General features: G+C 38.8%; 3 protein-coding genes across 6 annotated transcripts in view; all 3 read left to right on the top strand.

The window, feature by feature from the left end:
* Positions 1-7,768, top strand: part of rph3aa (rabphilin 3A homolog (mouse), a) — a 49,063-nt gene extending 41,295 nt beyond the window's left edge. For all 3 annotated transcript variants that reach the window (XM_046067829.1, XM_046067827.1, XM_046067826.1), the window contains exons 12-17: positions 2,971-3,024; positions 4,236-4,387; positions 4,917-4,998; positions 5,102-5,198; positions 6,764-6,864; positions 6,949-7,768. In XM_046067829.1, the coding sequence (XP_045923785.1) occupies positions 2,971-3,024; positions 4,236-4,387; positions 4,917-4,998; positions 5,102-5,198; positions 6,764-6,864; positions 6,949-7,077 (615 nt within the window). In that variant the 3' untranslated portion in view covers positions 7,078-7,768. The remainder of the gene's footprint in view (positions 1-2,970; positions 3,025-4,235; positions 4,388-4,916; positions 4,999-5,101; positions 5,199-6,763; positions 6,865-6,948) is intronic.
* A 4,746-nt stretch (positions 7,769-12,514) lies between these two features.
* pla2g3 (phospholipase A2 group III) lies at positions 12,515-20,129 on the top strand. The gene is made up of 7 exons (XM_046067830.1): positions 12,515-13,067; positions 13,980-14,112; positions 14,230-14,364; positions 16,320-16,684; positions 16,771-16,900; positions 17,335-17,445; positions 18,461-20,129. The coding sequence occupies exons 1-7, from the start codon at positions 12,515-12,517 to the stop codon at positions 18,684-18,686; spliced, it is 1,653 nt and encodes a 550-aa protein (XP_045923786.1). The 3' UTR covers positions 18,687-20,129.
* A 902-nt stretch (positions 20,130-21,031) lies between these two features.
* Positions 21,032-26,278, top strand: part of ttc28 (tetratricopeptide repeat domain 28) — a 165,470-nt gene continuing 160,223 nt past the window's right edge. For both annotated transcript variants that reach the window (XM_046067824.1, XM_046067823.1), the window contains exon 1: positions 21,032-21,350. In XM_046067824.1, the coding sequence (XP_045923780.1) occupies positions 21,321-21,350 (30 nt within the window). In that variant the 5' untranslated portion in view covers positions 21,032-21,320. The remainder of the gene's footprint in view (positions 21,351-26,278) is intronic.

Raw genomic sequence — 26,278 nt, 5'->3', positions numbered from 1 at the left:
GTTAAAGAATGCAGGATGAAATACAGCATATTTAAATTAAAGGGTCAGTGGAATGAATGAATGAATGAATGAAGCTTTATTATTGTGTCATGCGTATAATTATGCCCAGCCTGCATGGGCTTACAGGACACCAACATTAATCTACAGAAATTAGAAAATTAATATACAAGATAGCCAGATCCAGAGTACATCATATACATTGCTAACCAAATAGAGACAAGAATTAGAAACAGAATAATACTAGTAATAGTACATATATATTCAGATACATGCATGTATATATTCATACACAGATGTATTCGCATTTACTCAAATAACCACCCATCTAAGCCCATAATCCTACACAGGACAAAATTAAATCTAGTTAAACAAACTAGCTTGCCTTCTTTTCCAAGCCTTTGATACAAAGTTTGCAAACTTAAATACATCATAGTTAAACAAGCATACTAATTTTGGATTATTGTAGAAAATAACATTTGTCACAAACAAAAGTTTATGATACTTACACGTTTTGTTCAGCAAGATAATCTTGGCACATGTGAAAACCACTTTTATGATTTTTGAAGTGTAAATAGAAACGCTAGAGGTTAGATGCTAACACTAGGCTATAAACGAACTACACCATGGTCCCATCACTTCAGCATCTCCTCCACTAAGCTTCCAACTTATAATTTGATTTTGTCTCATTTAGCCACTTGTTAGCAACCGCTTTTTTTGAGACAAGACACAGAGTGGGGCAATAACTGACATATTTTACTTCAAAGAACAAAATGTGAAAATATCTTTAGCTCATCTTTGGCCCCACCTACACTACTAGATTTAAAAGAAATACAATCTCCATCCACACCAGCATTTTAGAGTTGATCTCCGTTTATATTAAAACGACTGAAAACGCACATCTAGTGGCTGTTCAGGTACACTGGGCATGTGCGTGCCGGTGTAAACATAAAGCAGATGGTCTCTTCTGTAGTTACAGAAGATCTGGCGAAAGAATAAAGTAATGCAGATGAGGAATCACACAAGATTCTGTTCTTGCATGGACCAATAACGAGCTGGGACTGTTACTGCATGTAACACAGGAGTTAAAAGCAACTGTGGCGACAGAAAACAGACTGGACTTGTTGCAAAGTAAATGGCGACATGCACTGCACAAGTGTAGGCAGATAAGTGTTATTTGCATGGTACAGAATATTTTAATAAAAATACCAAATCTAAAACTGTCAGTAGAATCGTGTTTCTACTTTACATGACTTATGAGCCCCGATCAGGGAGCCAAGTGCGTCTGCATCATCGTTTCTAAAGTCCTCCGTTTTTGCCCGTCTTCACTAAAACCCTCTGGAGTTTCAAAACGAAAAACGGGGTCGGCAGTGTTTCCAAACTTCTCCGTTTTAGTTCTTTGTTTTCGGCGTTTTAGTTTGAATGGGACATAGCAAAAGGTCTCCATTTTAAAACAAATATGCAGTAATGTGGATGGGGCCTTAAACACAGACCTTATTTCAGACATCTTACCATTAACCATTTCAAAAAAACGCATTGCTTTCAACACTAGGGAACAAGAAGTGCAAAAATGCAAACTCGTTTCTGGTTTTATTCTTACAGCACCCTATGTATACAAACATTCACATTTACCATAAATGTGCGAATAGGTGTATTAACCAAAATTTTTAACTTGTTAAAAATATTTCTTAGGGGGATGTCTATGAAGATTCTCAGTCATCCAGGTCATAGTTATCCAACGAAGGTTAAAAATCATCATCTTGATTTTTAACCTTCCTTGGATTTCTTAGGGGGTTTAATTGTGTAACAGGGCAATGTATGAAAGGTCTAGCTGGGAGTCATTAGCTGAACGCTGACCTTCCAGCTCTAGTTATTTGTCTCTGTAATTGTCCTTGTTACGGAGAAGACAGACTGATAAGGTAGAGACAGAAGCTCAGGCAGCAGGCTAGCAGATGTCAGGATTCTCTGGGAATCATACAATGTTAAATCTTACAAGAACTTTCTTGTAAGATTTAACATTGTAAGATTCAGGTTCAGACTCTAATCTGTGGAGCCGGAAAGTTCCACAGATCAGAGTGCAACTCATGGAGAGTAATGGATTCCAATGTGACGTAGGAAATGCTTTGGAGTCTAAACATCAAACGGTATGACAGTATGAAAAAAAGTATGACACCATGTTTTTTGTCATACTGCACATTGCTGCAGATCCTCTTTTCACCCTGTGTGTTGACTGCTCCATTTTAGCTACCAAGTGAAGCATCTCACTTGTATTCGATGTTTGTTTGGAGTTGTGCATTTGCAGCACCAACTTAAAGGAGACCTATTATGCTTTTCCATATTTTATGACTTATCTACAATGTTACAGTGTTGGATGTTCATGTTAAAACATGGTCAAAGCTTCAAAAAATGAGGTAAAAGTATTTAAAAGAAATCCCTGTGAGCAAAAACCTCAGATTACCTCCTGTTCTGAACGCTCTATTTTGAACTGCTTTTTCTACCAACGGCTCCGTTCTACGACATAATACGCTCAGTCTGTCTGTACCGCCCAGCGACAACAACAGCCTGGTAACATGCTTCAGGTCTTGGCCAATCAGAAGACAGTTGGCTTTCAGAGGGGGGCCTTAAAGAGACAGGAGCATCTACAGCTTGTTTCAGACAGAGGCTTAAATGAAGGCCTACATGAATGAGTCAGTATAAAACAGAAAATAAATTTTTTTGAACTTGAATCATGCAAAGCTGCCATACAGGAGTCACAGAACTGCAAAATAGGACTGGAAAAGCAGTTTCCTTTAGGACTACTAGGCATCTTGTCACTGTGTGCTGCAGCTCATTGTGTTTCTCCAGCAGTATCATTAGCTGAGCTGTGTTTATTCCTTGTATATAACATTTTTGCTTTATGTGTACATAGTGCTGGTGGTGATGATAATGATGATGAAGATAATAATGTTTAATACTGGTTTACTCTCTTTACAGGTGAAGAAGGCAGTAGGAGGATCAGTCCGTGGCATGGCTCTCTATGAGGATGACGTAAGATCCTACACATGGATCTCATACTAATGTGCATCGGATGTTATATGTCTTTTCTGCCGTTGTATGTGTCAGCTAAGTTTGTGTATATTTAAAATTGCAAAGGGAGAACAGCAGATCATATCTTACCTGTGTTGTAAATATTACATAAGCTTAAGGACAAGTTTCATGATATTCTGCAATTATTTTATTGACATAAATCCCATAAAGAGACAAAAACCAACAATGAATTCATCCTAATAACAAGTATTGTGTGTGGATCCACAGTCTGATCTTCTTCCGTGCCATAGATATAGGCATGCAATGATCGGATACAGCGCTTATTAAGTAGATCGGGTAGCGGCCGGACATGATCGATCCACATTAAATTTCTTCATCAATACCATTAGGATATTCACTGTTTCCGCTATCAGTAACATGGCGGAAATCCCTGGACTCATATTAGCTTACTTCACAATTATACTAACAAGTTCCATGCGATGAGTTATTCAGATTTTAAATTTGGTAAAAAGACAGCCCCTGTATTGGATCAGTAGATATCAGGACATGCCCTAAATTATAGTATAAGGAAATAAAATGTGAAATATTTGGTGTATCAATACATTCATACAGCTGAATTGTTGTCCGGAATCTATTAAAAACACATCAGTTAGCCTCACTGCTGCACTGGGTCACATGTTCCTTCACACACTGTAGTTTATTCTGACTCAGTCCCACATACACCGTCCTGCTGCACCAAATACTCACTAGAGCACCACATGTGGATTAATCCACCGCTGAAAATAGTCCCCTACAAATGCTCTATTTCCTCCTGTCAGTTTGATAAACACTACGGTAAGCAGCTGGAAATAATGAAAGTATATACTGTATTTGTGACCCATTTTTAAAGGTTACGTCTCCAGTAGTGCCGCAGACAGGAGAGAGACAGACATTGTTGGTTCTGGTCTTTCAGTGGTATTCGTTGACACTGCAAAACGTTAATGTAAATCGAGTTAATCCTGTTACATAATAAAACAATAATATACATGTAGATCATTTTGTTCTTAAGCACTTACATTATCCTCCAGCAGTTGATATTATGATAATCATTTTATAATCCCTCCAGATGTTTAGAGAGTGCAAAGGAGCATTAGGATCAGGGAAATTAAATACCATTGCTTTTTATATGCGTGTGTGGTATGTTTTAAGTATATACGTATGTGTGTGTGCAGCTGAATGAAGGTGATGATTCAGAGGAGAGAGGTCGTATCCTGGTATCGCTGACGTACAACAGTCAGCAAGGTCGGCTGATCGTGGGCGTGGTCCGCTGTGCTCACCTGGCTGCCATGGACTCCAACGGATACTCGGACCCATTCGTCAAAATGTACGTGCTCCATTCAGCCCACTCCTCCTCATCCCATCTGCACAGATCCGATCAGATTGATACTACACGCATATCTGTATGGTGAATATGAAGCTACAGCCAAGAGACTATTAGCTTAGCTTAGCATAAAGACTAGAAGCAGGGGCAAACAGCTAACTCTGTCCAGACCACCTACCAGTACCTGTAAAGCCATGTTTTTTCTAAACTATACAAAACTGAAGAGAAAAAATAACAATTGCTTTAGACTAGGTTTCTTTCCCCTTTGGACCGAGCCAGCGTAGATTTTCCTTGTATTTCCTGTCTTTGTGCTAAGCTAAGCTAATGACTGTAGCTTCATGTTTAACAGACAGACTTGAGAGTGGTATCTCTCTTCTTATTTAACCCTCTACAAAAAAGTGAATAAGCATTTTAACTATTTATTTAACTTTATAGGAGTTTTGAACTTTTTATTTCTGCTGTTTCAACTACAAATGTTACATGTGTTTAATTATAATATTTTTAATTATAAATCTCTTTTTTTGTGCTGTAGATGTCTAAAGCCAGATATGGGGAAGAAAGCTAAAAACAAGACACAGATAAAAAAGAAAACTCTCAATCCAGAGTTTAACGAGGTCAGTTCTTTCTAAACTGTCGCTTTCTATTTGCACATACTGAACTTGGCCGTCTTCTGTGCAGCCAGATCTCATAAACTCATGTTTCATTACCATGTTTCAGGAGTTCGGTTATGAAATAAAGCATGGTGAGTTAGCCAAGAAAACCCTTGACATCTCAGTCTGGGACTACGACATGGGAAAATCCAACGATTTCATTGGTAAGTGTGTCTTGCAATCACATTTCCTCATTCATCCAATTTGTTATTTTTAGCCATGCTGGTTTGTCGGCCCAGTCTGAAACATCTCAACAACTATTAGATTGATTGCCATGAAATTTGGTACATACAGTATATCCATGGTGCCCAGGGGATGAATCCTAATGACTTTTCCTCTAGCGCCACCAGCAGGTCAAAGTTTTTCACTTCACTTCCACTTCTACTAACGGCTTGGTACAAAATTGTGTTTCCCAGAGAATATATTCTAAGGACTTCAGTGATCCGCTGACTTGAGGTTGACATTAGTTTTAGTGAAATGTCTTCACAGTTATTGGATGGACTGCTATGACATTTGGTACAGACATCAATGCACCCCTCAAGATGAATTGTAATAACTTTGTTCATCCCTCAACTTTTCATCTAGTGGCAATTTTAATTTGTTCAACACGTTGATTTTATTAGCCTACAACATACGAGCAAGACTAATGACATTCCCATCAGCCTCAGCTGTACTTTGGGATTAGTGCAAATTAGCTAATGTTAACATTCTAACACGCTAAGCTAAGATGGTTAACATGCTTGGTAATTATACCTGGTTAATATCAGCACGTTAGCACTGTCCCTGTGAGTGTGTTTACATGCTGGTGTTAGCATTTACAATCTAGGGTGAAAGGTGAGAATAGGTGAAACTCGGGACAGGGGAGTTGGGGGTGGACGTGGCCTCAAGTACATTACATTCAGTGTCAACAAACAGTAAAACACGTGAAAGTCAAAATTCAAAGCTAAAATTTATAATTTTTGTTCATGACGTCAATTGTCTATCAGGAAAAAAACATTAATGTGTTGTACGTAATTGTATGTAAATCATTATCTATTACGTCTTCATCTAGAAAACAAAAAGGCCAAAAGAGTACGTGTGTTACTTTGTGCCCATCGTGGGCAACACCAAAAGACCGATTCACAACAATCAGTATTTAATGTTAAATTAGGCAATAACTAATCTTAACTTAGGTTTAGTTTATTTTCCAAGACAAGCAAGACAGAATTCGGGACAACTGCTCATAATTTGGTACTTTATTTGAATTTTTCAGGACGTCTGGTCACCCTAGTAGAATCTCGGGCTGTAGACTATTAGTCTTGTACTTTATTAGCCATGCTAGCTGCCTGGCTCTAGAAATGGCAATGGCTTTTGGTCGGCCAGACAAAAATGTCTCAACAACTGTTGGACGGATTACCATAAAATTTGCTACACACATTCATGTCCTTCTCAGGTAGGATTGTAAAACCTTTAGTGGTCCCCTGACTTTTCATTTAGCATCATCATCTTTGGTTTACGATCAAACCTGCCTAACTAATTTCACTGTGTCTAGTGTTAATTACAAAACTGCTAACACGCTAACTACGCTAGTGAACAATTAAACATTATACTTGGTAAACATCAGTATAAGAGCATTATCATTGTCAGCTTTTTGCCACTATGCCTAAATACAGTCTCACAGAGCTGCCAGCATGGCTGCAGACTCTTAGACTTGTTCAAATGTAATGCTTACTTTCCTCTCTACCTCCAGGAGGATGTCAGTTAGGCATCCAGGCTAAAGGAGAGTGTTTGAAGCACTGGTACGAATGCCTCAAGAACAAAGACAAGAAGATTGAGCGCTGGCATGTTCTGGTAAATGACAACACGGTTCAGTTTGAGGATTAAAGTGTCTTCCCCTTGTCTGTATATTTTCTTTCTCTGTCGTTCTCCCTGTAGAATATTGTCTTCCAGCGAGCACGGGAAGACGGATATTATCCTCTTGCTTTTATGTATGTTTGTCCCAAAGTGCAATGTGCAAGCGACAACAGTTTTCAGGTGACCAACATGGATGTTTGTAATAAGTGACCACTAAACAACACCAGGAAGCTGTCATTTTCACAGTTATCATATCATAAACTGCATCACATAAAAAAATAAACCTTACCTGAAATGCGGTAATGTTTGAATAGAGTTATTATCACACTTTATGGAGCAGATAAAACCCTTGTAATTGTGATTATCATTAAGACACTATGTTGTAATGAGGTGTGCCTCCACGCTCCCAACAGAGGGAATTCCCAGTTTTCTGTCTCTGACCTGTTTTTACCCCTGTGTCGCTCTGTGCTCTCGTCATATGGGATCATGTAATGTGTTAACAGCTCACTTGTGTTATTGTGCATAATTACTGTGCATCATGCATGTGGGACACTTACAGATGTTTGGTTGCTAAAACAATGTGAAAAAATTCACTTTTTTTGTTGTTGATGTGATATGCATTTGCTTTTTGACACAGATAACATGTAGGTGTCATTATCACCACTACATCACCTTCACCTGTGCATGTGTGAACACTCTGTCTATCTTCTGGAGAAATCCAAAGGCCCAAAATGCTTCTGCATGACATTTTATTATGAAGAACAAATCTTATTATGCAACATAAGCGCAAGTTCCAAAAAAAGTCATGAAATCTCCCTCCAGTGGTATATTTGATTGATATATTTCAGTGCAAGGTTATCAGAGTTGCACAAGCTAAATAACCAACATTTTCTGTATTCATATTGATGCATGTCTGAACTTATAATGTAGCATATATGGCTAATTAATAAAGACATCATGGCACTTCCTTTCTCCCTGCTTGCTTGATGTGTGTTGTGACATGGCAGAAACTTTGTCTGAATCAGGCGATGTTTGAACCGATCAGCTCAGACAGACACGCAGCTGAGAATTTTGTGAACTTTGACTTCTCTTGATAAACCTTGCCTTCCGTCCAAGTGGGTAAAAGTTGATGGACTTGTCGCACTCTGAAAAGTCTGTCCTTGAATTTTAGCTAAGGCATAATCTACACTTACCTTTCTCATCAGTAGTGATTTCCCATAAAAAGATTTCCCATAAAGATAATGAAAAGATAGTCCTGACAGGAAGCCAAACATTTACATTTGACAAAGCAGACAAATCAATACAGTTGATCTGATCTAACCCCAAGACCTCCAGAGAGTATAACATAAATAACAAACTTGTAAATGTGCAGTAGCTTAAAATGTGGCTGTAAAACTCATGTCTGCACCTAATTTGGACAGACAAAAAGGCGAGAAATGTAATGGGAATCAGCACCTTAACTGACTTTACTGTCCGCATAAAGTTAAATAATCCTTAATTTCTTTCAAAAAGTATGGTTGTAAAGTCATGTGACTCTCAGGAAGCAGGTGTTTGTCTTGATAGACCAGGTGTCCCAGTGGTAAGGCTGGTTCTCAACCAAAAAATATGTTTATTTGTTCTGCATTTTTGCTTTCTTCATTTAAATTCTGGATATTTTTACCTCTTTAGAAGGAAAAATCTGTATTCGGTCGAACTGCTCACAACTCGTGTCCTACCGCCCGTGATTTGGGGTCACAAGTAAACTGTTTATTTTTAAGTGAACCAAAGGTTGGTTAAACAGCATTGTTGGATCTACACTTACCTTTCTCATTAGTAGTGATTTCCCATAAAAAGATTTCCCATAAAGATAATGAAAAGATAGTCCTGACAGGAAGCCAAACATGTACATTTGACAAAGCAGACAAATCAATACAGTTTATCTGATCTAACCCCAAGGCCTCCAGACAGCGTAACATAAATAACAAACTTGTAAATGTGCAGTAGCTTAAAATGTGGCTGTAAAACTCATGTCTGCACCTAATTTGGACAGACAAAAAGGCGAGAAATGTAATGGGAATCAGCACCTTAACTGACTTTACTGTCATAAAGTTAATAATCCTTAATTTCTTTAAAAAACTATGGTTGTAAAGTCATGTGACTCTCAGGAAGCAGGTGTTTGTCTTTGTGTTTTTTATTATTTTTAAGTGAACCAAAGGTTGGTTAAACAGCATTGTTGGATTCACAATGGGCAGTTAAAAAAGCACAGAAATGGATGCAGTGGGAGCAAAGATGTTGTGTTTTTTATTCCACACATTCTTCTTACTTGTCAAAATTTGCTGCCTCCATTACCCACAATGCAACTCAACCATCAACAGTTGTGTCAAAGATTCAGGTGTGCTAGTAGCTGCAAATGTACCCTGGAGCCTCTAGTCTGCAGCAGAGATGAGCAGTGGGCTACAGAGGTCTGGTAAGCTCTCTTCTTTCTCCACACCAACAGATTTCTCTTATTACATAATCATAAACATAATCATGTTTACAACTGATGTTTTCCTTTAGAGCATCTATTTTTAAGTTATTATTAAAAGCTGCTAATTAGATGTGATTGCTGAACGCATGCAATGACAATTAAGATCTATCAACCTATCACTCCCCACACATGACCATAAAATTAATTTACAAAGTGATTCAACAAATGTTCTGAAATAAAAACAGAAACACTCATCCTGGATCAAGTCAAAATGAATATATGTTCTATTGCAGTGATGCAAATAGTAACCCATAGCTGTAGTGTTTCCTTTTTTAGTTTAAATCATAACTTCCACATGATCTTTCGTATACAGTATCTCAAAAGTAAGTACACCCCTCACATTTTAGTAAATATTTGATTATATCTTTTCATGTGACAACACTGAAGAAATGACACTTTGCTACAATCTAAGTAGTAAGTGTACAGCTTGTATAACAGTATAAATTTGCTGTCCCCTCGAAATAACACATCACACAGCCGTTAATGTCTAAACCGCTGGCAACAAAAGTGAGTACACCCCTAAGTGAAAATTACCAAATTGGGCCCAAAGTGTCAATATTTGTGTGACCACCATTATTTTCCAGCACTTCCTTAACCCTCTTGGGCATGGAGTTCAGCAGACTTCACAGGTTGCCACTGGAGTCCTCTTCCACTCCATGATGACATCACGGAGCTGGTGGATGTTAGAGACCTTGCGCTCCTCCACCTTCCATTTGAGGACGCCCCACAGCTGCTCAATAGGGTTTAGGTCTGGAGACATGCTTGGCCAGTCCATCACCTTTACTCTCAGCTTCTTTAGCGAGGCAGTGGTCGTCTTGGGTCGTTATCATGTTGGAATACTGCCCTGCGGCCCAGTCTCCAAAGGGAGGGTGTCGTGCTCTGCTTCAGTATGTCACAGTACATGTTGGCATTCATGGTTCTCTCAATGAACTGTAGCTCCCCAGTGCCGACAGCACTCATTCAGCCCCAGACCATGACACACCCAACACCATGTTTGACTGTAGGCAAGACACACTTGTCTTTGTACTCCTCACCTGGTTGCCGTCACACACACTTGACACCATCTGAACCAAATAAGTTTTTATCTTGGTCTCATCAGACCACAGGACATGGTTCCAGTAATCCATGTCCTTTGTCTGCTTGTCTTCAGCAAACTGTTTGTGGGATTTCTTGTGCATCATCTTTAGAAGAGGCTTCCTTCTGGGACGACAGCCATAAAGACCAATTTGATGCAGTGTGAGGTGTACGGTCTGATGTACGTCTATTTCCCAAAGACAACCTCTGGATATGACACTGAGCACGTGCACTCAACTTCTTTGGTCGACCATGACGAGGCCTGTTCTGAGTGGAACCTGTCCTGTGGAACCGCTGTATGGTCTTGGCCACCGTGTTGCAGTTCAGTTTCAGGGTCTTGGCAGTCTTCTTATAGCCTCGGACATCTTTATGTAGAGTAACCATTCTTTTTTTCAGATCCTCAGAGAGTTCTTTGCCATGAGGTGCCATGTTGAACTTCCAGTGACCAGTATGAGTGAGTGTGAGAGCGATAACACCAAATTTAACACACCGGCTCCCCATTCACACCTGAGACCCTGTAACACTAATGACTCACATGACACCAGGGAAAGAAGCGGGTTAGACATTAATGGCTGTGTGATGTGTTATTTTGAGGGGACAGCAAATTTACACTGTTATACAAGCTGCACACTCACTACTTTACATTGTAGCAAAGTATTTCTTTAGTGTTGTTACATGAAAAGATATAATCAAATATTTACAAAAATGTGAGGGGTGTACTCACTTTTGTGAGATACTGTATATAGGCCAACTGTGTTTTAGGGACTGTACAAAGATGGAGACGGTGGAAGTGGGGGGCATTCTTTGAACCTCCTCGTGACTTACAAAAAGAAACCGCAACACCCTCCACACAACATGTCAGAATAATACATGTAGGGTATATTAACACATGATATAGCCATTTAATTTAAAAACAACAATAAAACTGTGTACTCTATTTAAAACTCAATACCTTAATAACTTTTAATGTCACCTACAGTAACAAAAACCCTAACACAGAGGCAGAATTGTTGTCTTCTGCATATTGCAAAGCTTTATGAACCCATTCGGTCTGACAGTTGTGTTTTGCATCTACTAACTATATTGCAAAGGACAGCTGAAATAAAGAATTAATTTGGGATAAGAAAAACATTTAATACCTTCCCCTGCTCTTCCAAAAGTGACCCTAACTTCAGCCACAAGAAAATTAGAATACCTTTGCTCTTTTCTGATAATGTCAGTACAATCCCTAACATTATAAATATATGGCTCATGTAAATCCCATTAAATATAATCTGGTAACATCTAAAACTGCCCCCACATGAAGAGAGGCATGCAACAGCGGTTATTGTTCTGTGCAAGGCTATTTGATTTCAATCACATCCGTATATAAAAGGTGTATATAGCGTACACATATATGTTATTCTCGTTTTTCAATTTCTATTCTAATTTTATTTGTTTTTTCTTATCTGTTGTGTTGTATCTGGAGCTGTGTAGCAAGTGAAGTTGGGATCAATAAAGCCCATCTTATCTTAGTTTATTTCTTTGAACAGCTCATGATACTGAAATAAAAGTTAATTGGGGGTCTCATCTTACAGGTCTAAGAAAGAGAGAATAAACTATTAAAAAACTAAAAAAAAACGGGGCAGGAAGTTAGTAGACTAACCAACATTTATTTATCATTAGTTTGTCACATTTTCACTGAAGTGTCTATTTAGCTTCCGTACTGGGGGCACGTCTGTCTCTTATCAATATTTGTTCCATTTGCATATTGATAAACCTATTTGGCTTGTGCGTGTGTGTATTCACGCGTGTGTGTTATCAGAATGTCATGCTGTCACACTGAAGTGCCAGAGAGAGAGAGATTTAACTACACTGACAGGTCACATGATTCAGGCTGATTTGGATGGTGTGTTTATTTTTGATGCACCGGAACACCCCCGCGCGCCTCCCTTCTCATTAAAAACCAACCCGGAGTCTGTCGATCTGTCATTAAGTCCTCAGTGAGTGGAGCAATAATTTGTTTTAGATTTAATCTGTTCAACCTTTTAGCCTCTTTCATCCAGCGGCTGTTCCCGACGCGCCACCATGACGCACATCGCTCCTCTTGTTACTGTCATTTTAGCATCAGCTCTCCTGAGATGGCCGGCTGCAGGAGCCTCGCTCCTCTGCACATGGACGAAAGTTTTGCCTACCGGAGAAGTGCACTACAGTTTTCTCCGGCAGACCTCTCCATCTCTGCGGCTCTACCACAGCGCCTGGTCAGGGGAGCGCGCTCTGCTTAGCTGCTCTTGGAGCGACAACACAGTACTTATCCAGAATTATTTCTCTCTGTGCCGGGAGCGCACGCACGAGTTTTCCGATAATCCAGATGAAAAATTCAATCTGAAATCCCTGTTTGAGGAAGAGGATCTGTGCGTCTCCCTGGCTTCTCCAGGGGTCGTCGGGAGCGGGGAGCGCACAGGGAAGAGGCCAGTGAGGAGCGTCGGTGGTCCCAGGGTGGTCTCACCGCCTGAGAATCATCTAGGTCAAGCTGAGAGGTCAGAGGTGACGACCCATCAGCGTGTAAAGCGGGGATTCATTGTACCTGGGACTCTCTGGTGCGGCTCTGGCAACAAGGCGCCATCATATGCAGATTTGGGTAAGTTGTTTCCATGTTTTAACTTTGTAATATTAGTTATAGGCCTATTTATTTCTTGTTACTTTTCTCTAAATTAGTTTTTTGGTGTGTGTGAAAATCTGCACACTTTCATGTCTTGATTTTGGATGGTCCACTACTCAGAACCTGTGATTAGTGGTCATTAGACACTTTTTAACAGTTGGGAACCACTTTTGCAGACTATTATCAAACGCTTCATAATTTTCAGAGGTGGTAAAGTTTGTGTTGTATGTTCACACTGTATGAACAATAAGTCACATAAGGGAAACCCTTGGAACGGCAGAGAGAACTTGGACGTATACAAACTTAAGTAGCACTCAACAATTTAGTATTGCACTAAAGCGTAAAGCTGAGGGACTTGCAAGAGACAGATAATCAAATTTGAAGCAGCAAAAGCAGAGATATCCTGACTGTCAGTGCCAAGTCAAGCTTCAAAATCAATGGATTTCTTACAAATGTGTTGAATGCATTTTGTTCCTCTTAAAACATTTGCAAAGCCAATTTTTATTAAAAGTTTGAAACCATGTTTACTGGCTAGCTGTCTTCTTCTTTCCTGTCTCTGCCAGACACACACCTGTACAGTAGCTCAGTTGAAACTGTTGGCAGGAAGGTATTGGCATGTGGACCCAGTCATTAAAACATTGATACAAAAACTGAAGAAATTGTTTTCAAATGCTGAGTCACACCTCCCCATTCGGTGGCATCCCTTTAACTCATTGATCAAATCACTTTTTGCCTAACTTGTTCCCAAAACTAGTAAACACATTTTGAAATTTTGTCTGTAAATGACTGAAGATGCATGGACTTCTTTTGTAATGATTTCATCAGACTGGAATAAAAACTCTGGTTCCTATAATCCTGTAATCATTTAATATGTCCCTCTCACCTTACCAGGGGTTTTTAAAGAAACAGACAGCTGTTGTCGGGAACATGACCAGTGCAAACACACCATCCTGTCCTTTCACTCAGACTTTGGTGTCTTCAACAGCAACATCTTCACCATGTCTCACTGTGACTGTGACAACAAGTAGGGATTTACGACTTCCCCTCACTATGTTACATCTAGTCCATATCAACTGGTTTGGTTTTGTCCTTTCTTTGGTGCTTGTTTTTTAAGTGTTGGAACCAAAATAATATGTTACAGGTTTCGCAGTTGTCTGATGGAGGCGAATGACAGCATATCTGGTGTAGTGGGCTATACCTTCTTTAACCTGCTGAAGATGCACTGCTTTGAGTTCTCCCATCAACTCCAGTGTACACAGAGAAACTGGTTTGGAATGTAAGTAAAATTCAGAGTTAGATAGTAACACTGTGATGCTGCTTTATACGTTTCTGTTTTGATTACAAATAAACAAAAAATCCTATCACGTTTTCTTATTTAATGCTATAGCTAGTAAATACTTCTACTGGTTTATTTGGGATAACTGTCTCTGAGATTTTTAAAGTCGCTGTGGAATTTTTAGCCATGCCAGAGGCCCCTTGGATGGCAGTGTTGGTCAGTCAGTCCACCACGTTAATCCAGACTGAAATGTCTCAACATCTATTAGATTAGATTAGATGACCATGGAATTTTGACCGGACATTCATGGTCCCTAGATCATGAATCCTACTGACTTTAATGATCCACTGACTTTTCCTTGGAGTCGTGGCCCCTCAAGGTGTCCCAAGATAAATCTGATGGGGTTGCAAGATAATTAAAGAGACAAAAATGTTTGCATGGTAAAAGACTAAACTAAGAAGGTGAACATGGTAAACCTGCTAAACATCAGTGGGTTAGCATTGTCATTGTGAGCATGTTGACATTAGCATTTGGCTCAAATAACTGCTGTGCCAAAGTCATAGACTGACTTTTGGAACCAGAAGTGATGATATTTGGATGAGAAGGTGGCGCTCAAGCATCACATTAATTTTCTCACGCAGTGAAATACGAGTCTAATTATAACTGATAAGACTCTGCCCAGCTGTTGCAACACTGGCGGACGCACTGATAGTAATCAACTGAACCGCACCGCTCGCGCTGTGAGTCCAGACAGCTGTGAGAAGGTGTAACTTAGCTGGTAAAGTTGTGCAAAATAAACATCTAAAAACTGAAGCACAAACCTGCTCTGTTTGAGACTGTGAGCTGCACTTTATGAGCTGCTGAAGTTAGGGTGTGGTGAGATTTCTGCCTGATCGCAAGTGTTACTTCCGGTTTCACATGCAGCTCCAAACAGCGTCGGTCAAACGGTCTGAAGGGGATAACGTTACTACTAGAGGATCAATAATGTAATGCACAGCAGAGTAAAGGGCAGGACTTCTCAGTAAATTATGGTAATATTATGATATTATGACTTTTCTCTGGACCTGTCAGAGAACACAGATCTGTGGGAGAGATTCTGAATGTGCAGAAAGTTTTGAACATGAGCAGAAAATCTGCTGAAACACAGGAGCTATTAAAATCCAGGAGTTTATAACTGAATTAAAATTAATTAATTTCTCATTGAGGTGAAAAGCATTTAAAGAGGGTACTTCCCCAAACAAAAACAGAAAGAGGAAGACAGACTAAATCATGACTCAGCAGGGATGATATTGAATTTTCTTTCTCTTTACATAAATAAAAATATTTTCATCATAAACTGGTGCAGAAAAAAAATCACCAGAATGCAGGAATTAAAGTGTATAATGCTCAAAATTTTCATATAATTCAACATCAAAAATAATGCTAAAATCTTGTCTCATCTTGATCGCAGGAACCCAATCTTGAATCTCGTCTTGTGGGTTAAGTATCTTGCCACATCCCTAATACCAAATATTAAAAATATGAAGGGTACCTTGTGCGTAAAATCAACGCTTAGTTTGGCTTTCTCAAAGTGTTGGTATTTGAAACCCTGGTATGAGAACGCGTCGGGATGAACCAACTGTGAATTAACTGATACACATAATATGAAAATTCTACTGCTAAAGTAAAATACACTTATTTTATTTCTTGCTATGACACCACTTTCATGTAGATACGCAAAATATGATGCTAGAGCCAGTAGGTGATTTACCTAGTTAGCCTTTTACTGTACAGATTAAACAAATTAGATATACGGTGTTAATTAGTAAACTTTAGATGTGCTGGGACGGGGACAGAGCTAGGTTAGCTGTTAGCCCCTGACTCCAGTCTTTATGCCAAGCTAAGCTAACAGACAGACTGTAGCTTCATAATGACCAGACTCTTTAAATCATTTAAACCTTTATTGTGACTTACAGGTGTAAAGAGACTAAAATGGCTCTGTATGCTGATATCCATCCACCCACACCGTACGAGTCTCCCAATCCAACTGAGGTTAGCATGAATAGTACCAGCTCCACCATAAACACTACCACACCCACAGAACTACTGGAGAACAGCACGTTACACACACAGCTCCTCTCCGTCACCGCTGCAGCATCCACAGCCCCGACACCTTCAACCAGTTACTCCTCTGCAACCATCCTCCCCGTTACTACCTCCACATTCACAAATACCACCGAGGGACCTAGAGGACCTACAGCACCTGAGAGTACGCATGATCTGGAGAACACTTTACCTACCAAGAACCAAACTCTGTCTAAGCCAGATGCTGATATCACAGGTATTGGATATTGTACACATATCAGTTTATATTTCTACTCTACAGGAATTAGACTGAGCATTTACACTGAAGTTTCCCCTCCACAGAGAACCAGCTGACATGTGCGGTTTACAAGGATCTTGATGACTGCAGGAACAAGATCCTTCCCCACCAGAAGAGATACGGTCTCCGCAACCCAGAGGCCACAACGCTGTACCACTGCAACTGTACCACCAGGTAAATTTAAGCAGACTTGATAAATACCAAGCATTTTATTTATTTTTTTACTTAAAACTTCCATATATCGTTGGAAGGAGCAACTGATCAGGATATTGAATGACGTGGGAATTTGTTAAACCAGTTTACACAAATTTACCTAAGCCTCTAAAGTAAATATTTACAGTGTTATTTGCAGAATATATACAGGTGCACCCACCTTTAACTCTATGTGTGCACAAGTAAGACAAGACAGACATGGTGTAATGGTTCATGGGACAAAACTAGGCCACAAGCAGTGTACACATTCAAAGTCACACTGTTACATAAGATGAAGGGTTTCTCTGAATCTGCACAGAATTGTTACGGCCTTGGACATTTTCATAATCTTAAGTTCATCTGCTGTATTTGTTGGCATTTCTGTTGATCTCTGACGTATTTGTCTGTCCTTCCAGATTATTTCAGACTTTGGCTAAACAGAGACAACTGACCAAAGTGCAGGCGTTTCTGCTGGGACATGTGTCTAAGACCTGCTTCCTGCCACAGGACTGCACAGCACACAAAACGTTAGTATACAAACCCAGACACAGATGTACTCACATGGCCTTGGTTTTAAGAAAATACTTTACTGGAGATACTTTATTACAAGTAAAAGAAATCCAACTACAGAAATATTATCAGTACAATGTACTTTAGGTACCAAAAATAAAAGTACTGGTTGTGCACTAAAATGTCTCTTAGCTAGTTTTAACTACTTTACTTTTTTATACAGCTAATTTAGACCAGTGGTTCCCAACCTATGGGTTGAGCCCCTCCAAAGGGTCAGTAGATACAGTCAGTACAGTCCATGGTTCCAAAGTCCTCTAATTAATGGGGAGTAACTGGAAAAACAAGTCGAATTTTATTTATCACAAATTTGCAGAAGGAGCTTTACAATCTGTCCAGCTCATGACACCCTCTGTCCTAAGTCCCTCGATTTGTATCAGAAACAACTCCCCCCAAACAATAAGACATAAAAAGGGAGGTGATGGAATAATGGATAAGACACATGCCTTTGGTGTGAGAGATCCAGGTTTGATTCCCACTGTGACCCATCCACCGTTGTGTCCCTGAGCAAGACACTTAACCCCTAATTGCTCCAGAAGCGTGCGACCTCTTGACTTGAATAGCAATTGTAAGTTGCTTTGGATAAAAGCATCAGCTAAATACAAATATAATATAAAAACGTGGTAGAAACCTCAGGAGGAGCAACAGAGGTGGGATCCCTCTCCCGGGACAGACAGTCATGCAATACAGCAAAATTCTGTTATACATATTTTCATTCATTGTACTTTAAACTCAGCATATGTTGATGTAAAATCTAAATCTGCAAAGTAACTATAGCTGTCAAATAAATGTAGGAGTAGTGTGGAGTAAAAAGTACAGAAGCAGAAGTATAAAGTAGCTTAAAATGGAAACACTCAACTAAATTACTAAATACCTCAAAAGTGTACTAAAATGCAGTTCTTGTAAGAGTAAAATTAAAGGCTCTTAATTAATTAAAGCATCATAAATTACCATTGCTTCTTCTTTGCTCTACAGCTGTACAGCGGTTCTGGTGAAAGCAGAGTTTCCTCAGCTGGACCAGACCAGCGGTGCTGACATGGAGGAGCAGCACCACCTGCAGGCAGTCAGACTGAAGATCAGGAGGCCAAACACCAGAAGTGCAAAGAGAAAAGACAGAGCTGTCAAGCTCCACAGACTGTGTCTCAGGATGGTCAGGCCCAAAGTCAACAAAAACAGGAAACATGGTGAAGCTGCAAGATGAAGAGAGCTCGTCTGAATGTGAGGGAGTCAAAGTGTTTAATATTCAACTGAAAAATAAGACATCATCAACAGACAAAAATAATAACCTTGAAATTATGAAATAATTCAGTACAATTTCTTTTATCAGCTCATTTTCATTTCATTCCAGCACTTTTTTAAATTTCTTGTGTCACAACATACTGATGAAAGTTAGATCATAATATCACTTTTCTTCACTATCAGTCAATAAAAATTAAATTTAATCTATTAATGGATCAAGAAAACACATCATTCCAAGGGATAACGCGTTAAATGTTAGAAAACTCATTTCTGACGCTCCCAATATGTTAAAATAAACACCCTCCATAAAAACAGACTTTGGAAAAAGTCTATTATTTTATAAATAAAATAAGTAAAAACTGCTGGAATGTAATAAATGAAATAAATAACCTTCAATAAACTCAATGAAAAGACATAGGATAGAATAGTGATAATAATTTTCACGGTTATATAACCTGTTTTGTCTGCATAATGTCTTATTTATTTATTTAATATTAAACACTTTCCCTCATTACATACTATAGTATTATGAATTCATATAGTCTACATCCGGGGTATAAAAAAAGAAAACTTCTTTACGTTAACAAACCCTTTTCTCAGCAGATGTTTTGACTTTTCATAGAAGTAACAAAACTGGTGTAGCCTAACTAACAACATTAATGACGACTTCATTCAGGTGTGCGAGTTCTTAAGGCGCCTACTATTATGCATGCTGGCTCACTGGAGTAACTTCCAGGGACATTTAATACACCTGAGCCATCATTAAAGTGATTAGTTACACCTGTGCTTTCTTTAAGTGCAGCTCTAGGAACGACAATGTTAGTTGGTCCACCACTTTGGTTCATACTGAGAAATATCTCAACAACTATTGGATAGATTGCCTTAAAATATAAACATTCATGTTCCCTTTACAATGAACTGTAATGATCCCTTAAATGTCCAATTAGCACCATCAACAGGTCAAAATGTTTGATTTTGCCCAATAAAATAATGACCTTCAGCTGTTTAGTGCTAATGAGGAAGTGTTAGCATGCTAAACACGCTAAACCAACATAGTGAACATGACAAAGATTAAACCTGCTGAACATGTTAGCATATTGACATTGACCACTGTGTCTAATAGCTGCTAGCATAGCTGTAGACTATTAGTCTGGTTCTGCACTATAAGTCAATATCTGTGGCACTTTCCCCACACATTATAATGATTAAAAGGTCATAGTTTACCAACCTTTTGATGCCCCGCTGCATCAGTAGTCTCCACTGATGAAAGCCCTGTAGTCTCTGTTATAGAGGTCAGCACTTAGTGTATTTGTAAATATTTGTACTGTGTTGTATGAGTTAAATAAATGCAAAGTATGTTACTAGCTCATCTATTAAAAAGGACAATAATGTAAATATCTGTACATAAAACGCATAGTGATATATTTGATTTACGATGTAAGAAGGAAATATAATGTATGATTGATTTAAAGGAAATGTTTGACAATCTAACTCGTCTTCTGTAGCTTCATATGTTACTGTACAGACATGAGAGTTAGTGTCCATCCTCAACTTTTTGCAAGAAAGCCAGCAGCTAGGTTAGCCTAGCTTAGCATAAAGACGGGAAGCAGTGGGGAAACTGTAATAACGTCTTTTGGCCAGGCAATTTTCTGGATACCTGTTGTCGCCCTGAGGCTAAGTAACCTCTCCTGACTGTCATATTTCATAGACAAAGACAAGTGATATTTTTCTTTTGTATGTTTCCCAAAACAATTTATTTAAAATCTAAAGTCTTTGCTTCTTGCTCTTTAGACCAGTGGTTCTCAAAGTGGACTCCGGGGGACACCCTGGGGTCCTTGATGTGGTTCCATGGGGTCCCCAGCCAAAGGGGGAATCTTTTATTTTCCCATATAATTAGACAAAAGTAACACAATGACATAATGTACGGCTATTTTGGTCATGGGTTTCATGCACTTTCTTTAATAAATAAATAATAGAAAGTAAATATAAAGAACTCTTATCAAACAGGGGTGCATGTCTAATTTGTGTCCAATTAAGGGTCCTTGACAGTGAAAACGTTTGCCTGGTTTAGACTACAAATATTGTGTAAAAATATTTATAGTTTTTTTGAACAAACAAAAAAAACAAACTTGATAAACTCGTTTATTCAACAAGAAAAGCACAAGAAGCATAATTACTTTTAATCTCCTGCACCAACATACCAACAGTGCCTGTAAAGGCCTGTTGTAATGAATATCTGTCAGGTAACTCAACTCCTCTCTGATGTCATGAAAAGTAATTGAAACCTTGCTGAAGGCTGCAGCCATGGAGCCGACCGGATCCCCGCCTCTCACCGGACAAAAATTCCGCTATGGGGAGAAGATCGGCTGTGGGAACATGGCGCACTCACTCCAGAGTAACTTTCCCCAGGAAAAACTTTGCAGGATCGCTACATAGCGCACAAGTCTCCCCAACGTATTGATCAGTAATTTAAAGGCAGTAGGCTGTGGATCGCCTTCGTATTGTTTTGGATGGTGTGTTTTCCTGTCCTGCCTCACCGCTGCTGCTGTGGGATGAAAGTTTGGAGCTGCAGTCGCCGGATTTAGCAGAGAGCAGGATGGAAAAGCAAAAGATCAAGAAAGAAAAGGTAAGACTAAATAATGGGGACAGTGGTCAGTGTTTTATTTAGTTAGTGGTTTCACATAAAATGGCACAAACCGCTTGTTCTGGCGGGTCCGGGTCTGTAGGGCAGTCTGTCGAAAAAGAAAGACAGAAATAAAGAAAGAAAGAAAGAAAGAAAGCTAGTCTGAGTTACAACAGTGTGACAGTTTAACAGGCAGCTGGAGCAGTGGAAGTACTCAGATCATTTACTTGAGTAAAAGTAGCATACAACACTGTAGAAATACTGTTACAAGTAATAGTCCTGCATTTAAGTAAAAGTACTAAAGTATTAACATCAAAAATATAGTATTTAGCAAAATAATATATATTAAAATAATTATAATATATATTATATAATTAAAGTATGATCATTGATGCATTTATGTGCTCAGTATTTTAATGTGACAGCTGGTTAATGTAAATAAATGTATATTACTTTATATAATGCTGGGTAGCAATGAAGTTTTTGTCATATAATAATATAAACATTTATTTGTTGATTATATTTTCAAATAAATGTAGTGAAGTAAAAAGGATTTCCATCTGAATTGTAGTAGAGGAGAAGTTCAAAGTAGCATAAAATGGAAATACTCAAGTGGCCAATTTTTTTTCCACCACTTGGCAGCACAATCTAGCCAACTGTTTTCTCAATTAATTGATTGATCCTTTCTGAGATATTAAATCCCTCAAGAAATGTGGTAGAATAGTGACAAATGTCTGCCATGACAAAGAAAGAATCACAATCAGATTTACTAGCCAAATAAGTGTACCCATACAGGGAAGTTTTTAGATTTTAGATAGAAATAGACATACAGCTAAACACAAGGGCAACAAAGCTGAACAAAGACAGTTAAAAATAAACTATATACATAAAAGCGGGCGAGAGAATAGGTGTTTATAGAATGTATAATGACTGTACAAGTCAAGTATTTCGGTAAACAAACAGACCAAAGCATCAAATAATCCACATTTGAGAGGCTGGAACCAGATATTTGTTGATATTTTATTACACTGTGTTAACTTTAATCTTAACTTCATAAGTACATCAACACACACACACACCTACAATGTGACTTATATTAAAGTATCAAAGGGCCACAGCTTCCTCTCGTTCAGGTATTCAGACCCCCAGTTTCTGTCTGTCTCCAGGAATGTACTCCCTTTGACCTGAGCTGTAACAAGGGCTGGGAGTATAAGGCAGGAGAAAGGGGAAGTGTGTGTATGTGTGTGTGTGTGTGTGTGTGTGTGAAGGACTTGCACAGGACATTCATGTTGTGTTCCTGTCTTTTTTTTGTCCTTTTTGTTTACGTGTATGAGAGTGAAAAGTGTTGTTCCTCCCACTGCAGACTCTTGTTCAGACAGCCTAATACTTCGGTATACATTTAGTACATTTACTGAAGTACTGTACTTAAGTAGCTTACTTCCATTTTCTGCTACTTTATACTCTACTACAATTCAGAGGAAAATAATTGATTTAATTTCCATACATTCTTCAACTTCTATACGTTATGATCTTATTATATTAGTAACACTTTATAACTAATATCACAAACTACCCGGCAAAAAATATACCGTAAAACTTCAATTAATAGACTTTTATTTGCTTAAATCGCTGAAGTCATCCTGCCTATACTTGGGACAGGCCTTTAATTCCTTTACCATGCTGGTAATTCTGAATGAAAAATATTTTGGTGCTCACTGTTTCCATAAAATGAACTAAACCATTGAATCTAACCGATGTCCATACTGACAAAAGTTCAAACATTTAAACTTGTATGTACAATCCAAGCAGCTTAGAACCAGCTCAAGCAGGTGACCCTGTGGGCTTCAAGAGGTTTTATACATTCAAAGAACATTTATAAAAACCAGACCAGGCTTCTAATGGAGACCTGCCTTTATTTGTCAAAACGTGGAGCCATTCCAGGCCAGTAAAAAGGACAGGCGTCTAACGGTATGTAACTACATATAAATACATTCAAATTAGTTCTGTCTTTACCAGCTGCAACATTAAAGTGATGAACAGATTAATTCATCAATAATCATAATCCAGAAATAGACTATACATTATTCTGAAATGGGCTGTTCTGCAAAATGAGTAGTATATATATCTTGGTGCTAATACTTTTGCACTTAAACTTATATACCATTTTAAATGCATTACTTTTACTCGTAACAGAATACAGTATTTCTGCACTAAGGTGTTACCACCTTAAAATATCTGAGTACTTCTTCCACCACTGCATATGTCAGCAGTGAAACTTAAAATAACAGTAACAGTGGAAAAGTCCTGCTGAGACTTCATCAAGGTGGCAGCACCTTTAATTAGTTGCTACAGGAGTATCAAACAACACAGACAGGTGACGCAACACACCACATCCTGATGAAGCAGACTGGACACACAGGAGTTCAGTGCAACGACCGTTTAAGAGCTGAAATGGACAGTTTGCAGTTGTTTTAATGTACAGTTTTAGTTTCCGAAAGGGAAAAATGTGTTTCCTTCTCTTTACCTCACAAAAATGACAAAACTACTAAGTCAAGTAAATTTTAGTGTACATGTTTTATTAGATCATTTAAATGATTTATGAATCTGTCCGATGCTTTTTGATTTATGGAATTATCGTTTAACATTAAAAAAACCACATGTTTGGAGAGCCCAAAGTGACCTCTTCAGATGTCTTGTTCTATTTGACCAACTAGTCTAAAACTCAAACTCACTCCACCAAGCTGGAACTATTACAATACGATATGCAACAAATAATCAATATTCTGTTCAATATGTGTTTATTTATCAGTGAATACATGTGACAAGTTTTGGAGGGGAGCTTATGGGGCTCTGTCAGGGAGAGAAGAAGCACCTTAGGGCTTTAAAGCAGCTGTAATGAATGTTTTCATATGAACGTTGAGTCAAACGACTGCAAGTGTGTGAAAGGTGTTGCACTCAGTGAGTTATCACGCCTTCCTGCGGCTCTCCCTCCGCCCTGCAGAGCTTTAGAATGTGTTTCAGCACATTGGTTTGGCTTTACGGACAGAAGGTTTTTGGTTTTTGCTTCACTGTTTTGTCAATCTCAAAGAGAAATAGCTACCATAACCCACTCTGTGCCACCTGTCCAGCAATAAACAGAAGATGGACAAAGTTGGCGACAAGCTGGTGTACATAGTGGAGCAATAAGCATCTAAAGAGTCTGATATTTCCCTCAAGAGTTGATGGAGACCAAGAACAAGGCAAAAAGGAGAGTGAAAAGTGGACTTTCACGATACTAAAAGAAGGCTAATTTTGCTCTCTTTCTTCTAGCTGTGTAAGGGGCAGGTTATGCTTGAACAAAACTAGAACTAGGTGTTGAGGGTAGACATGAAATCATTTGAACATGTGGATTTTGGACATTTTCAGGCAGTCTCTCCTGGAAGACTTCACGGTGTTGCACTTGGTTGTTCACAGGAAAATGTACTTTAAAGTATTAAAAGTAAAAGTACTCAAAAAATGTGCAGAAAAATGTTATAAAATAACATTTTGAACTATTTTGTATCAGACCGCAACTAAAGATTATTTTCATTCTGGATTAATCTGCTGATTATTTTCTCCATTAATCAATTTATTGTTTGGTTTGTAAAGATTCTGCCGTCACAGTTACTCAAAGTGCCCAAAGTGACACCTTCATAATGTTTGTTGTGTCCACAGTTCAAAACCTCAATGTTATTAACACTACATTCAAATTATTAAAATAATTCATTTGTGAAGCTGCAACCATGAAATTTTTTGCATAAAAAATTACTTTAACGATCAAAATAGTTGCCAATAAATTTTCTGTCAAATCGTCTCAGCTGTACTACTGAGATGTAGTGGCATGAAAAGTAAAGTACAAGTATCTCAAATTTGTACTTAGTTAATGACCACCACTGGTTTCAGGAAGTTACAGAAATGATTGGACACAACCCTCCCCTTGTACCGACATCGTAGAAGTGTGAGAGGAGGGGGTTTCTGTAGCCATTCGACTGTCCTATAAGCACACCGGCAGCTTAGATAAGCAACTGTTTGCTATCAACTTTAGCATCAAGTTAAATGGCGATGATATGTAAGTATTTTCTCTGTTTCTGCTGCCCCCTAACGGACTACCTGTAGTGAGATCAGTCAAACAGCGGTTCACCTAATAGATCAAATTTCACTTTCCAACTTTGACTCACGCTTGAACACATATACACTCACCTAAAGGATTATTAGGAACACCTGTTAAATTTCTCATTAATGCAATTATCTAATCAACCAATCACATGGCAGTTGCTTCAGTGCATTTAGGGGTGTGGTCCTGGTCAAGACAATCTCCTGAACTCCAAACTGAATGTCAGAATGGGAAAGAAAGGTGATTTAAGCAATTTTGAGCGTGGCAGGGTTGTTGGTGCCAGACGGGCCGGTCTGAGTATTTCACGATCTGCTCAGTTACTGGGATTTTCACGCTCAACCATTTCTAGGGTTTACAAAGAATGGTGTGAAAAGGGAAAAACATCCAGTATGCGGCAGTCCTGTGGGCGAAAATGCCTCGTTGATGCTAGAGGTCAGAGGAGAATGGGCCGACCGATTCAAGCTGATAGAAGAGCAACTTTGACTGAAATAACCACTCGTTACAACCGAGGTATGCGGCAAAGTATTTGTGAAGCCACAACACGCACGACCTTGAGGCGGATGGGCTACAACAGCAGAAGACCCCACCGGGTACCACTCATCTCCACTACAAATAGGAAAAAGAGGCTACAATTTGCAAGAGCTCACCAAAATTGGACAGTTGAAGACTGGAAAAATGTTGCCTGGTCTGATGAGTCTCGATTTCTGTTGAGACATTCAGATGGTAGAGTCAGAATTTGGCGTAAACAGAATGAGAACATGGATCCATCATGCCTTGTTACCACTGTGCAGGCTGGTGG

The sequence above is a fragment of the Micropterus dolomieu genome, linkage group LG13 (assembly GCF_021292245.1).
Source record: "Micropterus dolomieu isolate WLL.071019.BEF.003 ecotype Adirondacks linkage group LG13, ASM2129224v1, whole genome shotgun sequence".
NCBI classification, from domain to species: domain Eukaryota; kingdom Metazoa; phylum Chordata; class Actinopteri; order Centrarchiformes; family Centrarchidae; genus Micropterus; species Micropterus dolomieu.
The sequence above is the reverse complement of the archived record's forward strand: the minus strand, read 5'-3'. Positions and strand labels throughout refer to the sequence as shown.